At 45.2% G+C, this 17580-nt stretch overlaps 1 protein-coding gene across 1 annotated transcript; it reads left to right on the top strand.

Moving 5' to 3' along the window:
• Nucleotides 1–1235: 1235 nt before the first annotated feature.
• Nucleotides 1236–17101, top strand: LOC138154449 (cytochrome P450 2A13). Its single transcript, XM_069079235.1, has 9 exons — nt 1236–1441; nt 2881–3043; nt 4895–5044; nt 7159–7319; nt 7601–7777; nt 10476–10617; nt 11052–11239; nt 14839–14980; nt 16854–17101. Exons 1-9 carry the CDS (start codon nt 1262–1264, stop codon nt 17036–17038), a joined length of 1488 nt encoding a protein of 495 aa, XP_068935336.1. The 5' UTR covers nt 1236–1261; the 3' UTR covers nt 17039–17101.
• The last annotated feature ends 479 nt before the right edge of the window (nt 17102–17580 follow it).

Below are 17580 nucleotides of genomic sequence, written 5' to 3'. Positions count from 1 at the left end.
CAAATATGGCCCCTTCTGTCCTGTGACACTGCCACCCCCTGGTACAGACCTTCATCACCTTGCACCTGAATTATGGTAATACCCTTCTGCTGGGTCTACCTGCTGTAAGTTTCTCCCCCACTACAATCCAGCCACCATTTAGTCACCAAAGTTATTTCCTAAAGCACAGGTCTGACCCTGTCACCTCATACTTAACAAATTCCAGGGGTTCTCTTTAACCTCCAGGACCAAATTCTATGTCCCCAGTACTCATGTCTCTGTCACTCAGTGACACAGCCTACATTGCTATTCCTGACAAAACACGCCATCTCCCAATACCAAGTATTTCATTGGATGACTGAACAACAACACACAATCTCATGTCTCAAAAGCACATAGAATAGCAAAACAGGGAGGGTTCTTGGGGTTCATCTGACACACTCCCTCCTCAAACAAAGGGTGGGATTGAGTGGATCAGAAAAAAAGAAAAGACAAAGCTGGAAACTTCTCATTGGTTCTGGGCCCTGGGACCTCCTACAGACCCATCTTCAAGCTTTGAGACACCCTCTCCCCAGGCCCTATTACTAAACATTGAACTCCTTAATCCTATCTCTGTTCCTGGAGACTGTCTTCATCTCTGCACACTGAAATCTCCCTAACTCTCTGGGCTTTGAGACCCCCTGAACTCTTATCTGTGAGCATAGAGTGCCCCTTCCAACTCCCATTGCTGGACCCTAAATTGCTTAATCCTATTTCTGGATCCTGAGAGTCTCCTGCAGCCCATTTCTGGGCTTTGAGACCCTCTGAGTGCCCACTTCTGCACTCTCAGGCCCTCTGAACCCTTGAAACACTCTTTAACCCACATGACTGAGCCCTGAGGCTATCACTGCCATGACTGAGATCTGAGAACACCTTAGTGCCATCTCTGGGCTCTGTGACCCTGCTAAACTTACATCTCTAGACTGGGATTCTCTGAACCTTCATCTCTGTAACTTGACTCCCCAGTTTACTTTTGCAATGGGATCCTCAGTTTCTGACACCCCACCTGACTCCACTCCCACTTCTTTTTCTCCTTTGACCTTTAGATCTAGCTACAGTCCTGGAGCCCAGGGGAGGAACACAATGGGATAGAGAATGTTATATAAGAAGGCTGGGACCGGTGCCAGGTGACACCTCCATCCCTGGGCATAAAAGGCAGGGACAGTACCACCTGAACCCTACTCCTGTCTAAGTACCTGCCAATCCCCAGACAACATTGCAGTGAGGCCTCTGCACCTCCATCATGCTGGCCTCCGGGCTGCTACTAGCAGCCCTATTCTTCTGCCTCTCAGCCCTGGTGGTGCTCTCTGTGTGGAAACAGAGGAAGGTCCGCAGCAGCCTTCCCCCTGGGCCCACCCCACTGCCTTTCATAGGCAATTACCTGCAGTTGAACACCGAGCAGATGTATGACTCCCTCATGAAGGTACTGAGGCTGGGAATGGGGTGGGGACAAGAGGGAGAAGAAGGAGAGACTGAGACAGGGAGACTAGGTGGGGAGGCGGCAGGTGCTCAGACACACAGACGGGGAGAACCATGAAGTCACAGAGACTGAAATAGTGACCAAGGGTGGCAGAGAAGGGGTGATGCAGAGATGAGGAGACAGAAAGGGAGAGAGCAACAGAGGAAGAGACTGAAATGGGTACTAGGAGACACCGAGATAGACTCAGAGACATAGAGAAAGACAGAGAAACACAAGCACCAAAGAGCCAGTCACAGAGAGATCTCTCTCATGTGCATAAGCAGGTTCATGGCTGGAGGGAGGCTCTGGGAGTGTCAGAGAGAAGGAGACATGGAGAAAGGAGGAGATGGAGACTAAAAAGTCTCTGCTCCTCACCACTGACTTGAAGAAGGGCCTCTCCTTCTCTTGTCCTCAGTTTCCCTCTCTGCAACATATCCAGATTGGCTTAGATGGTCTCTAAGGGCTAAGTTTTGTGATCTTTGGGGAAAGAGGCTCCAATAAAATCACAGAACCTCTTTGTGGGAAGGGATGGGCAGAGCTGGGACAGAGAGGGATTCAGAGGAATGATAGGGAAGAGGCCAGGAGAGCTGGAGAGCCAGCCTGAGGGCCTGAGAGAGAGGACCTGAGGGAGAGGGTGGGAGGTGGAGACATGAGAGCCCAGAGAGGTCTCTTTGCAAATATGGGCACTCTGTGCACTCTCTGCCCTGACCCCAGGCTGCATCAGTTTCTCATAACTGCAGAATTGTTTAAGGTTAAGGGTTTGGAATAGATATGCCCCATTAGACTGTGAGCTCCTTGAGGGCAGGGACTGTCTTTACCTTTGTCTTTCTATCTGCAATGCTTAGTACACAGTAGGTTTTTAATAAATGCTTGTTGCCTTGACTCACAGAAAAAAAAATTGACAAAGGAGGAAAACCCAGCATTTTTGTTACTATCTTGTTAAACAGGGGATTGTGGGCTCATAGCTGGAAAGAACACCAGAGGCCAGTGAGGCCAAACCCCTCATTTTACCAATGAGGAAACTGAGGGAGAGGTGAAGTGGTTAGCACAGGGTCACACAGCTAGTAAGTGTCTGAGGAAGGATTTGAACCCAGGTCCCACCATGCTGTCTCTCAAAAAAAACCTGTATATATAGAGAGGTATTTTACATATATGTGTATGTATATTTACCCATACACATATATTTTAAAATAAACAACCCATTTACAACAAGGATTCACAATCCCAGTCCTTGTTCTCGGTACGCTGACATGTTTGCCATGCTGAGGTCACGAGGAGAAAGTTTTTTGAAAGCTGCTGAGAGATGGTGGGTGAGAGGTTATCTTTTGGGGGAGAACTAAGAGGGAGGAAATTCAGGCTCAGAAGTAGCACTCTGCTCATTCCAACTGCTCCACACTCTCCAGATTGGGGAGAAATATGGGCCCGTGTTTACAGTGCACCTGGGACAGAGGGCTGTCGTAGTCCTGACTGGGTATGAGGCCGTGAAGGAGGCGCTGGTCGACCAAGCAGAGGAGTTCTCTGGTCGGGGGGAGCAGGCCACCTTTGACTGGCTCTTTAAGGGATTCGGTGAGTGTGTTGACAGGGAGTATCTCTCTCTCACACACACACACACACACATCCCCCTCACACACACCACACCATACACACCCTTCACATACACACACAGACCTCACATACACACACATACCATACGCCACACATCTCACATACACACACATGCCTCACACACAAACATACCACACACACACACCTCACACACAAACACACCACACACACACACAAACACACAAACACACCACACACAGACACACACCCCTCACACACACACCACACACACATCTCACACACACACCCCTCTCCCCAGGACAGTGTGGCCTCCTCTGGGCTTCTAGTCAGGGTTCTTACATCTTCTGTTCCTTCCCCTCCCTCCTCTGACTCTCAACCCCTGCTCTTCCCTGTTTCTCTTTCTTTGTTTCTCCATTGCTGTCTCCCCAACTGTCTCCCTGTTTTTCCATCTCTCTCCATTGCTTTGTCTCTTCATCTTTCTTGATCTTTCACTATCTCTCCATCTCTTTGGCTATTCTTGTATCCTTTCCCTATGTTTTTCCCTATCTCCCCTGACTTTCCTCTCTACACATTTTCTTTCTCCTTCCTTCACCTTTCCCTACCTTCTGTCTCTTTCACTATCTCCCCTTTTCACTATCTCCATCTCTCTCTCAACTTCCCCATCTTTCTCTCTGTCTATATCCCTCTCCATTTTTCCCTCTATCTCTCCTTGTCTAACTATCTTTCCAGATTTCTCCATGTGTCCGCCTTCCATATATCTCTGTGTGTGTGTGTTAAGTGTCTGATGCCGCATTTGAACTCAGGCCCTCCTGACTCCAGGGCCAGTGCCCTATTCACTGCACTAGCTGCCCCCCCCCCATATATCTTCTTTATCCACAGATTTTCCATATATCTCTTGATTTATTTTCCTATCTCCCCATCCTTCCCCATTTCTCTTCCTTTCCTTGTCTCCCCACTTCCCTCATCTCTCTAGCTTTCTCTTTTTTGTTTCACTGTCTCCTCCATCTCTCCATGCCTGTCCTTTTCTCCATATTTCCCTATTTCTCCATTTCTGTCTTTCCCTGTCTTCCCATTCCCTCTGCCTCTCTCCACCTCTTTGTATTTTCCTCTCTCCCCACCAGCCTGGTCCTTCTATATCTCTTTTTTGTGTCTCTTCTTATCTCCACACTTCTCCTCTCACTATACCCCCATCTCCTCCACCTCTTTATCATTTTCTGTCTCTCCTTGCTTCACCTTTATCCCTCTCTCCATCTTCTGCCTTCTATTTCTCCCCTCTCCATCTTTCTGTCCCTCCCTTTCTCCTCAATTCTCTCCTTTCTCTCCCTTACCCATTCTTACTATTCCTGTCTCCTCACCTCCATCCATGTCTCCATTTCTCTTTCTCTCCCTATGTCCCTCTGTCTTCACACCTCCACTGGTGTTCTTACTTCCCTCTGTCTTTCCGTCTCTTTGTTCTTCCCTGTCTCCATACCTTTCCTCTCTCTCTCTCTCTCTCTCTCTCTCTCTCTCTCTCTCTCTCTCTCTCTCTCTCTCTCTCTCTCTCTCTCTCTCTCTCTCTCTCTCTCTCTCTCTCTCTCTCTCTCTCTCTCTGTCTCTCTCTCTGTCTCTGTCTCTGTCTCTCTCTCTCTCTCTCTCTCTCTCTGTCTCTCTCTCTCTCTCTCTCTCTCTCTCTCTCTCTCTCTCTCTCTCTCTCTCTCTCTCTCTCTCTCTCTCTCTCTCTCTCCCTCTCTCTCTCTCTCCCTCTCTCTGTTCCTCCCTCGACATCCACCTCTGATCCCATACCAGGACCTGGGATCCTGCAGGATCTCCAGTCTTCCCTGAGCTCCTCCCCTCCTTCTTATCAATGACCAGGTGTGGCCTTCAGCAATGGAGAAAGGGCCCGGCAGCTCCGACGATTCTCCATCACCACCCTCAGGGACTTTGGCATGGGCAAGAGAGGCATTGAGGAGCGCATCCAAGAAGAAGCTGGCTTCCTCATTGAGGCTTTCCGAGGCACAAAAGGTGAGTGGACCCTAAGAATATCCCAGAGCCTTGGGCCAGGTCAACACCAATTATATTGTTGCTGCTATTCAGTCATGTCAATCATGTCCGACCCTTTGTGGCTCCATTTGGGGATTTCTTGGCAGAGAAGCTGAAGTGGGTTGTCATTTCCTTCTCCAGCTCATCTTACAAATGAGAAAACTGAGGCAAACAGGGTTACATGACTTGCCCAAGCGGTCACACAGTTAGGAAGTGCCTGCAGCCAGATTTGAACTCATGAAGAAGAGTCTTCCTAGCTCCAAGCCCAGTGCTCTATGCACTGCACCATCTAGCTGACAGCAACTATATTGTCTCCCCCCTCCCCCCCAAAAAAAACTGACTTCAGGCATTTCTGACCCCCAGAACCTTCCTCTGTGTCCTGTGATTCACCTCTCCCTTGAATCTAACACTAGCTTATCTCTACATACTGGTGTGGTGAGAAGTCCTGAATATCTTTATTTGAGCTTTGTGATTTGGAGTAGGTGACCTCACTTCTCTGAACCTCAGTTTCCTTTTCAGTAAAATGAGGAGGATGGACTATATGGTGGTCTCTAGGTTCCCTTCCATGTCTAAATTTATGATTCTATGATTCTGGGTGTCTGGGTTCAGAGACTGACCCAGGAGAGCCAGATTAGAGTTCCAGCTTTGTGTCTCACTCACTGTGTGACCTTGGACAAGTCCCTTCCTCACCCTGCTTTGTGGTCTTTTCTTCCCTCTAAAAGGAGAGGGGTTGGATTTTTAATAATAATGATGAAGGAAAGCATTTATATGACACACTGAAGTTTCTAAAGTGCTTTATATTTTCTCATTTGACTTTCACAAGAACTCTGCATAAGTACATACTATTATTACCCCCATATTAAAGATGAGGAAACTATGGCAGAGGTGAAGTAACTTGCCCACAGTTACCCAGTAAGTCAGTGTCTGGGCTCAGGTCTTCATGACTTCAGTAGGGCAGCTAAGTGATGCAGTGGAGAGAGCACTGAACTTGATATCAGGAAGACTCATCTTCATGAGTTCAAATCCAACCTCAGATACTTCCTAGCTTTGTGACCCTGAGCAAGTCACTTCACACTGTTGGTCTCAGTTTCCTCATCTGTAAAATGAGCTGGAGAAGGAAATGGCAAACCCCTCCAGTGTCTCTGCCAAGAAAACCCCAAATGGGGCCAGGGAGCATCTGCCATGACTGAAATGCCTGAAAAGCCATTGGGCTTCAGGTCCTTGATCTATCTTTGTGCTATTCTGCATTCCTAATCACTGAATGGGTGACCTTGGTCAGCGTTTTCCCATCTGCAAAAAAAAAGGGTTTTTGACTAGATAGCCATGAAGGTTTCTTCCAGCTGACATGATAGATAAGGGGAAGCATCCTGGGGTTATAGAAAGGGGACAGGACTTAGAATCAGGAGACCTGGGCACAGATTCCAACTTCACCACTTGTTACTTGAGCAGGTTTTCTTCCTGTTGGGGGCTCAGTTTTACTGCTTTTCAGGTTTCAAGGCAACCCTAGAGTCCAAAGTGGGTGGGAAAGATGAGAGATGTGTGTGTGTGTGTGTGTGTGTGTGTGTGTGAGAGGGAGAGAGAGAGAGAGAGAGAGAGAGAGAGAGAGAGAGAATAGGGAGGAGAAAGAAAGGGGGAGAGAGTGGGGAGGGAGGAAAGAGAGAGGGGAGGGGAGAGGCAATTACAGCTCTAGCATCTAATCTCCCTGCTCTATGGGATTTGGGGCTAGGGTCAATGATTGTCCTTTGGAGGAAGATGTAAGAGCCAGAAACTGAGTGTCTCTGTCTCTGTCTCTGTTTCTCTCTCTCTCCCCCTCTCCCTTTCTTTCTTTCTCTGCCTCCCTCCCTCCCTTCTCTATCCCTATCCATCCTCCATCCCCTCCCCACAAACACACACCACCACCTCTCTTTTTCAACTTCATCTCTGTCTCTATCAAACATTCTCCGTGTGTCTCTTGGCCTCTTTACCTCCACGCGTGTCTCTGTTCCTTTTTGCCTCTGCTTCCTCTTTACCCCTCTCAATCTCTCTACCTTTGTCCTCTTTCTTCTGCCTCTGTGCTTCCTTATCTCTGTATCTCTGTTGACCTGGCTGATCTACAGGAGCTGCCATTGACCCCACCTTCTTCCTGAGCCGCACAGTCTCCAATGTCATCAGCTCCATCGTCTTTGGTGATCGGTTTGAATATGAGGACAAGCAATTCCTGTCCCTGCTGCGTATGATGCTGGGGAGCTTTCAGTTCACAGCCACATCCATGGGACAGGTGAGACCAAGACTTTCTCTCCCACCCACCAGGGTCTCGACTCACCTTCACCCCTGAATCCTCAGCTTCTTGTCTTTCCTCCACCTCCTGTTCCCTATTCCTCAATCTGACTGCTCCCAATCTGACACTGTGCCCTGTCCTGACCACCCATTCTCCTTCGTGACCCCCATTCCCCATCCTAAACTTTCATCTTTCATGATGATTCCCCCCATTTTCCCAACATTCCTCAGGCACCTTCCCCAGGGCCTATACCCCATGACTTGTCTTGTGCCCTCCCCCAGCTATATGAGATGTTCTCTGGAGTGATGAAGCACCTTCCAGGGCCTCAGCAGCAAGCATTCAAGGAACTACAAGGACTTGATGATTTCATCACTGAGAAAGTCCGGCAGAATCAGGCCACCCTGGACCCTAACTCCCCCCGGAACTTCATTGACTCCTTCCTGATCAAGATGCAGGAGGTAATGACCCAATGGGCAAGTGAAAATGGAGGGGATGGACTGAGATCTGATGAGGGTTTTATGGATCTCTGGAGGAAACCCCAGATATTGGGAAGTGGACTTCACAGACATTGGGCAGCAAGTCTCAGAGGTGAGCAGGCAGCACTAGCAGACATTAGGTGGCAAGTCTCAGCCTTCCAGAGGCAAGGCTCAAAGGTACCCAGTGGCACATGTCAGGACGCAGGTTCACAAACAACCCCAGGTCAGGCAGTAACCCAAAGCACAGAATCAGATAAACTGAGCACTTCTGAAGGTCACTGCCAACTTGGGGGTAGCATGGCAAAGAGAGCTAAAGGCAGAATGACAAATGGAGAAAGTGAGATACAGAGATGGGGGACACAGAATAACAGAAATAGAGAGAAGCAGAAAGATGGAGATACAGAAACAGAGACAGAGAAAGGGAAACATCTTGAAAATTAGAATTGGGTAAAGTAAAGCCAGTGAAATTATGAGAGATCAAGAAATGATTAAATGAAATATGAATAACGAAAAATAGAAGAGAAAGTGAAACACCTTATTAAAAACAACAGATTTGGAGAATAGAACAAGAAGAGAAAATATAAAAATAATTGGACTAACTGAAAGTTTTGATCAAAAAAGAATCTTGATATAATAATACAAGTAATAATTAAAGAAAGTTGTCCTGAAGCATTAGAACAAGGGGGGGGAAGTAGAAAAAAAATCCATTGATCACCACTTAAAAGAGATTCTATGAGGAAAACTATGAGGAAATCATAGTCAAATTCCGAAATCCCCAGCTTGAGGAAAAACCATTAAAAGCATTAAGATCAAAACAATTTAAATATGATGGTGCCATAACTAGAATTCTACAAGACCTAGCAGCAGAAACATTAAAGGACCACAGATCTTGAAGCACAACATATCAAAGAGCAAATGAGTTGGGGCTCTGGCCAAAAATATCCTGCCCTGAAAAGTTAACTATTACCTTAAATGAAAAAAAAAATGAACATTTGATAAACTCTCAGATTTTCAAGACTTTGTTAAAAAAAAAAACACCTGAATTTAACAAATGACTCGACATGCAAGAACCAATATAAATATAAGGTATGTAACAAAGACTGATCATAAGGGATCATAAGGACAATGTTTACTTTTTTATATGTAAAATTTATGTCTAAGATTCTTATTAATAATTGGATAGTTCATAAGAAAGATTGGGGAAAACCTGGGCATGATATGAATTTAAAAAGTAAAACCATTTAGGAACAGCTAAAAGAGTAATTATTTTATAAAAATGAGGTGCAAGAGGAAGAATTATTCATAGGAATTAGATGGGGGAGGAGGGGTGGTAGCTCTGGTGACTTACTTTCATCCAGAATGGGTGTAAGAGGGAACAATACATATATATTTAAAAGAGTATAGAAGTCTTCTGAATTCAAAAAAGAAATCAAATGGTAGGGGCAGATGGAGGGGGGAGAGGACAAGGGAGGGATCTTTAGAGGGGAGGGTGACAGAATAGGTAAATAGGGATATAGAAGAGTATTTAGATTTAGGGGAATGGGAGGATAGGGGACGGATCCTTGGAGGGGGTAGGCAAGTCACAGGAGGGCAGGGTAGTGGGTAAAAATAAAGTAGAGGAGGGGCAGTTAGGTAGCACAGTGAATAGAGTACTGGCCCTGAAGTCAGGAGGACATGAGTTCAAATCTGACCTCAGGTACTTGATATGCTTACTAGCTGTGTAACCTTGGGCAAGTCACTTAACCCCAATTGTCTTACCTTCCCCACTCCAAAAAAGAGAGAGAGAGAGAGAGAAACAGACACAGGAAGACAAGGCCAACACAAAGAGACCCAAATAGAGGTTCCCCATTCTCCATGCTCCCTGACCCTTCACACATTCACATGCTGGGTATAAGAGCTGGGGTGATGAGGAACCTAATAATCTAGTCCCAGCAGCCTTGCCTAACTTTCTACATAAGACTTCAGGAAGTGCTTTCTTCTCCCTGAGTCTCTGTCCCTTCAACTATTATAGGTCCTTAAGGGCAGAACCAGGAGCAATGGTAAAGTGAGGAATTTAGATGTCAGGGAGAAAAGACTTCCTCACAGCGAGAAATGCCCCAAAGTGCAGTGGAACCCATAGAACTGGGGAGTTCCCTCTCTTTGGAGGTCTTCAAGCAGAGGCTGGACCACCACTTGTCAGGAAGCTTAATGTGAGGGTTACTATGTCTGCTGAGGTCTCTCCCAGCTCTGCCATCCTGGGATTCTGGGAGGCAGCATACTATATTGGATAAGGCTGTAGACTCAGGAGCCACACATTCCTGGGTTCAAATCCCACCTCAGACTCTTACTATATTCCTTAGCTATGTTCTCTGAACAGGTCCCAACCTCTCTGTGCCTTCACTTCCTGATGAGAGTGGTTCAATATGACAATTATAAGAACCTTTTCTGCACTAAATCTGGGTTTAAATTCTGGGGAGAATAGATATGTTTCTATTCCTTTGAAGTGAGATATTCCAGCTTAGTCAGGTGTCATTGAGGGATTCACCCTCTACCCCTGCACGTTGATAGGACTCAAGGAAATTGAGCTGGCGGGGGTGGGGGGGGGGGGAAGGAGGTCTTGAAGCTAAAGAGTCTAGAGGTGAAGCAAGTCTGTGTATGTGGGGCTGGGGAGCCCTGAGCCATGTCCACCTTTTCTTCCCAGGAAAAGAAAAATCCCAACACAGAATTCTACATGAGGAACCTGACCATGACCACCCTGAACCTGTTTTTTGCGGGCACTGAGACTGTTAGCACGACCCTGCGCTATGGCTTCCTTCTGCTAATGAAACACCCAGAGGTGGAAGGTGAGCTCTCTCCCCTAGTCCCCTTAGAAATCTTTTGGTGCCCAGGGAGCTTCCTAGAACATCTTACACACAGACACACACACACACATACATGCACTCACACCCTTCATCATCATCATCATCATCACCCCTAGAACTCAGATTATCCCTCTCACTCCTAATCCCAGCATCCTCTCACCTTGCAGGGGTGGGAAGCTGGCCCTCTAGGTCCTCAAGTATGGCCTTAATAAAGTGCCCCCTAATAAAAGGATTTGTTCTGTAAAATTTGGACTCAATCAAAAGACTGCACCCAAGGACCTAGAAGGCCACATATGGCCTCGAGGCCACAGGTTCCCCACCCCTGCCTCAGGGTATACCAACCCTCCACATTCCATCTGCCCCCCTGGATCTCTCTAGCACTCCTGCATTTCATTTCTTCACCCCACTAACCACAGCCAAAATCCACGAGGAAATCGATCGGGTGATTGGGAGGAACCGATCACCCAAGTTTGAGGACAAAGCCAAGATGCCATACACAGAGGCCGTCATCCATGAGATTCAAAGGTTTGGAGATATGATCCCCATGGGTCTGGCCCGGAGAGTCACGAAGGACACCAAATTCCGGGGCTACCTTATTCCCAAGGTAGGAGTCTCTCACTCTTAGCTACCCCAGCTTTAACCGCTACATTCTTCTACTCCAGAACCAGCTCCATTCTGGTCATCCTCTAAATGCCCTGATGTCTTAATGATATCCAAAAGTTTCCCCATTCTCTTTCACTAAGTGTCTCCTCATCCTGCCTTGTGCCTCCTGGAACGTCCCTCATGCCCTAAATTAGAACATACATTCATCTGTGTTCCTGTGATTCCCAGTCCTCCCTCTTCATCTGAGAATAATTTTAATATCCCTACTCAATTTGATCAGTATTTGCTCAGTTTGTTGTGATTTATGGGTATCAGTGATTGTCTATAAGTTAGATAAATAGGATAGAATTGTTTAATTGGTAGTATAAGAGTTATGTATGTAGGTTGGAATTAATTAAGCCATTATATATTGATGATTATATCGCTTTTAGTTGGTAGATTTATACTACCAATGTAGTATAAACTATCACTATATCAAATATATGAAAAATATCAAAACAATCAATATTTATAATTTGTTATTTAGGTCTGTATTAACCTGCGTTAGGATTGGATTGAGACTCATATTACACCTCGCCCATCTCCCATCCCATGTTCTCTAAGAACCAGAAAACATAGATTCTACATTTTACTTTGTTCTTTGGCACCTAATGCTCAAAATATGTTGGTGGAAAGTCCCCAGAATCCTGTTGTTTAGTGAGGAACCTGTGGCCTTCTAAATCCTCAGGTGTGATCTTTTGACTGAGTCCAAGTTCTGCAGAACAAATCTTTTTGTTGTTCTGTGAAGTTTTGATTCAGTCAAAGCGCTGGATCCTTGGACTAGTCATAACTGATGACGCATGCAAAGCCTAATGACTAAACTTTGGTTATTGACGGACATTTCCCTTTGATCATTTAGACTTTCCCCTTTGGAATTTACCAATTCCACCCTGTTCTATTTTTCGTGCTGTCTCATTCCCTATAAATATTTGCAGCTTTCAAACAGAGTCTTGGATCCAATCCATTAAAGACAACCAGGTTCCCTAATGGATTGATACATGTTCAGACTCTGCCTCTGTTTACTTTTATTGCAGATTGGATTTTTGTAGGCCACACTTCTCTCTAATGGACCCTCAATTAACTTCTCTCTCAGTCAAATCATTTTACATACTTAAATTCAATGACTCCATTTCCTCATTTGAAAAGGAAAGGAACAATTATTTATTAATGTACTACTATGTACCAGTCACTATGCTAAGCCCTTTACAAATAAATCATTTGATCCTCACAACAATCCTGCAAGGGAGGTGTTATTATTATATTTGTAATAAGGATGACAGATGAAGAAATTGATACAGACTGAGACTAAGTAACTTGTCCAGGGTCACATAGCTTGTAAGTGTCTGAAGTAGAATTTGAACTTGGGTCTTCCTGATCCAATGCACCATCTATCTGCTTCCAAAATTCTGAAATATTCCCCTTTTCTGAATTAGAAATATATATATATATATATATATATATATAAAGAATGAACCTCAGTGCTACCAAGTCAAAATATGTGTAGTCATGAATTGTATTTATCCTAAGAGGGTCTTTTCTGTAATTGAAGGAGAATTAGTTGCGCATGAATGATATTGCTTTCCAAGTTGTACTGATTGATTGTCAAATGAGACACATTTTAAGTTTTGTTCATTGCATTTTTTATATAGTAAACTTAGCCTGTTTCCAAAGAGACAATTTCAGGATGTAGTAACAAAAGCTTTCTTAATAGAACTTCCCCGAGAGGTAATAAACCTAAAATGTCATAAGTTTAAATGAACTATGAGTTTGGAAAGAACCCAGGATAGCAAAGGATATTTAAATGAAGAGGAAGGGTGTTTCAATGAAAAGTCACCTGGTGGCTGAAAAATGAGGGTGACAATAGCACTTGTAAGGCTTTCAAAGGATAGAATTTATTAGTTTTTAGCACCCTCTTGGGACTGCCCCTCCAACTTGAGCTAATAGATAGGGTCTCCAGAGGGCAGCTAATACCTCAGGGTTCAAGATATTTTGTGAGTCTACACTCATAAAACTAGAGCTCACAAGCACCCCTGGTAAACTTATCTTTAATAATCTGTCAGTAGCCAACTCAAAGCACAAGTGTTTACTGAAATAATATCAAAAGAACAATAGTAATAAAACATTTCCCACCCCCCTATAAACCTTGGGCACACTCTCCCACAACTACAACTGGCTGTAACTAGAAAGAATAGCCATATGATTAGAGTACACTTGGAGAGATGCACAAGTTTAGAGAACATATGTGACCAAGACAAGCCACACCTCTGGGGCTACAGGGCCCCAGTGTCTTTTCCCTTCTTGTGGTGTCCTCATGCTTCTCATCCTGGGCACAAGGTATACTGAGGAGGTCTCCTAACTGAGTCTTTGGACTGAAGCTTGACTCAGCTCCCACCTTTTGGGGTTCATTCTAATCCTTTCTGCTCCCAGCCTCCTACTCAGTCATTAGTTCTGATGAAAATCAGTATGACCGATGGGGTTCGAGGGAAGAGAAAGGTATTCCCTCTCCCCTCTTCCCTTGCCCCTTACCCTCTGGTAGAGGTGAAATTGGAAAAGCAAAGGTTGTTAATAGCTGGATTATTTCTTCATTGCTGTCTCTCCTCTCGACTGCCAGAGGTCACTTTCCTTGAAGCTGCTTCCTTTTTCTGATATGTCCAGAACAGAGAAGTTCCATTTTTACAGGCCACCAAGGGCATGTTGTTCTTCTGCCAGTCAAAGGCAAGGGGCCCCTCCAAAAAATCCAGACAATATTGCCACACGTAAAGAAGTAACAAAGTGAAAATCCTTGTTGTCTTTGGGACTTGCCTCTTCTGGTGTAACTGAACTGGGTAAGGGGGGAAACCCATTGATCAGGGGTCTTCTGACCAACACCCCCTCCCACTACACTTATCATTATCATTAATATAATTCAATTATTATTAATTATCTCCGTCAATTCACAATTCAATCACTAACATTTATTATGGGCTTACTGTGAACAAGGCACTGGAATCTGTTTGATGATGGGAGTGCAAAGATAAAGATGAAACAGTTCCTGCCCTCAAGGAGCTTACATTCTATCAGGGCAAACAACATGTGCGTGTATAATTGGATGCAAAATACAAGAGACTGGGCTTATGATTTCATTGATACAAGGGACTCGTTCTGCTGATTCAGGTTGGCACCTTCTCTACAAATTACAGGTTCAGTGACTTGCCCAGGTCCTATAGTCAGTATTCGTTGGAGACAAATTTAACCCAGGTCTTCCTGTCTCTGAGACTAGTTTTCAATATACTATATAACTTTATCTTCTCCAAAGCATAGTATTCTGTGTTTGTGTCACTGTCTGTATGTCTGCCTGCCTGTCTGTCTGTCTCTCTCTCCCCCCCTGTCCATCTCTCTGTATGTGTTTGTCTCTGTGTCTATCTCTCCATGTCTCTGTCTCTGTCTGTCTCTCCCTCTTCCTCCCATCTTCTCTTCCTGCCTTTTTTTCTCTCTCCCTGTCTTTGTCTCACCTCCTTCTGCCTTCCTCTCTCCAATTTATCCCTTATTTCCTTTCTTGTCCTCTCTTATTCCCAACTCTAGGGCACAGAAGTTTATCCCATGCTGGGCTCGGTACTGAGGGACCGCAACTTCTTTGCCTGCCCTGAAGCTTTCAACCCCCAACACTTCCTGGATGAAAAGGGCCAGTTCAAGAAGAGTGATGCCTTTGTCCCCTTCTCCATTGGTGAGCAGGAAAGCCTTTTCTCTTCCCCTCCATGACCCCTAATCTTATTCCTAGTACCAACCAGTGTGGACTGAGCCTAGTAAATCCTTTTCCTTCAGTCTACTCTCAATTCATCCTGCCACCCCTCAGGACAATTTCAGTTGACCAAACCTCTTAAGTGGGAGTGGGATGGTTCCAGAGAGGCCCCAGAGAGGGACCAAGGGTTCCAGAAAGTATACTCCCCAAATCTCACCAGTGTTCCTGCTTCTTAAAGAAGAAGTACATACACTAGAAAGAGCCCTGACCCTGGAGTCAGAGGCCCTTGGTCCAGTCCCATCTCTAAATCTTCTTGCCTGGGTAACCTTGGACAAATCACTTTATCTCCATAGGCTTCAGTTTCCTCATCTGTGAAATTCAGACCTGGGACTCAGGGGTGTCTGAGGTCCCTTCCAGCTCAGCCTCTATCATCTTAGAACTCTATGAGTCTGTATTTTGGTCAAATACCTTCCCTTCTCTGGGCCTCCATTCCCTCATTTGTAAAATGAGGAGGTTGGATTAGATGATATTTAAGGACCTTCTCAATTCTAACATTCAATCCAATAAGTATTTATGAGGTGTGGGGCAAAGACTAGGAAAAAGAGTTCCTGCCCTCAAGGAGTTTACATTCTACTGGAGGGGGGCCAAGTTTGGAAAGATAAGAGAAGTAATTATCAGATGATTTGCAAAGGGAGAGCGCTGACCACTAGGAACATCAGGAAAGTCTTCCTATAAGAGGTGGCACCAAAGCTTACTTTGAAGGAGGTTAAAGAGTCTAAAAGAAGGGTGAAGGAGGGAAGGCACTCCACTTTCGAAGATTCTTTGGTGAAAATTGAATGAGAAATTTAGGCAACAGCAAATACGCCAATTTGTTTAGAATGTAGAAATCCAGATGGACCATTCTGTGAGATTAGGAGGGATGGAATCAAGGGAACAGGAAGGAGGAGGGCCACTCTTTGACAGACCATGGAACAAAGACAGAGAGAATAGAGAATAGTATAGTCAGCTTTTGAAGTGTTTCATAGGTTAGAAAAGGGATCTCACAAGGGATGACTTGCATTGTCTCTTCAAAGGAAGCAAAGTACTCTGCTGAGAAGGAGGTGTAGGAAGGTTGAAGAAAAAGAGAAACTCCATGTTGCAAGGGCCCTTCTACCTCTGGTATCCTATGGTCTAGACACACCTATATCTAGGGTGTGGCAATAGGGCTTCAAAATGTAGTGAGCATCAAATTTTAGTAGATATTGTGTATCAAAATTTAGTAAATATTTATAGCACTTGTGGTCCTTCATCAGCTTAAAAAAATCATAGCAGCTAATTACCAAGAAGAATTACACAAAGTAGGAAGTTTCCAGAATCTTTACTTGCCACAAATGAGAGCCTCCTAGAGGAAGTCTTTTGTGGCACAGGACCCAAACATGTTCTGTGCTATTTGTCTTTTTCTAAGTTATCTACCAATGCTGACATCCTCTATCCTAAGATCCTTTCCAGCTTTGATTTTTCTGTGTTTTAAGGTTGCTTCCAGATCTGGCACTTTTTTTGTGTGTGAACGAACTATAGATTTAGGCTGGAAGTGACTTTAGGGGCCATAGAGTCCAAACTTCTAATTCTGAGGCTAAGAGAAGGAAAGTGACTTACCCAAAGTCACACAGTTAGTCAATATCTAATTTACTACCAGCCAACTCTCCATTGTACCTTCTAGTTTCCTCCCAGCTCTGACATTCTCTTATCTAAGGAAGGGTCCTGAGCCCTGGGAGAGCCCAGGACTGACATTCTGTTTTTTAAAGGCCCCTCCTAGCTCTGACAGTCCCCATTCTAAGGTCTTTCCCCACCCTGACCAGCTGTGACTCTGGCTCCTCAGGCAAGCGCTACTGTTTTGGTGAAGGCTTGGCAAGAATGGAGCTGTTCCTCTTCCTCACCACCATCCTGCAGAACTTTCGCTTCCAGTCTCCAGTCCCGAAAGAGGCCATCGATATCTCCCCCAAGATGGTGGGCTTTGCCACCATCCCCCGTAGCTACACCATCTCATTCCTGCCTCGAGGATGAGGCTGAGCCCAGGCAGCCACAGCAGAAGGAGGAGAAGCCTGTGGGACTCCTGGATGGGGTGTGTTAGGATGTATTAATAAAGTCTGAACCCCCAGGCAGCTCTCTCTGTTACTCTGTTTGGATCCTGGAAGCTGGAACATCACTGAATACAATCCCTTCAGGTTGCAGATGAGGTGTCCGTGGGGAAGTGACTCATATAGTCAAGAGAAGAACTGAGACTGGAAATCTCTTAACTTACCATTGAGAGTTTTGCCTTGCATCATACCACCCACTTGTGGCCAGTTCTACCTTCGTCTCTGTCTCTTTCTGTCTGCCTTTGCAGTCTGTCTTTGTCTCCCCTGACTCTTTCCTCTGTGTCTGTGTCTCACTATCCAAGAATGTTTCTCTGCTTCTGCCTCTTTCTCTGTCTCTCTTTCACTATGTCTGCCTCTCTAGGACTATGTCTCTGTCTCTATTCCTGTATCTCTGTGTGTCTCTCTAACTCTCCTCTCCTTTGGAAGGAAGATTTAGGTGATAAGTGTTTATCAACAAACATCTGATCA

This window comes from Petaurus breviceps, unplaced genomic scaffold (genome assembly GCF_028583685.1).
Source record: "Petaurus breviceps papuanus isolate PSGF00001 unplaced genomic scaffold, PetGlider_PUasm1.0 91041, whole genome shotgun sequence".
Taxonomy (NCBI): Eukaryota; Metazoa; Chordata; class Mammalia; order Diprotodontia; family Petauridae; genus Petaurus; species Petaurus breviceps.
Note: the sequence above shows the minus strand (reverse complement) of the source record. Positions and strands in the feature narration are given on the sequence as shown.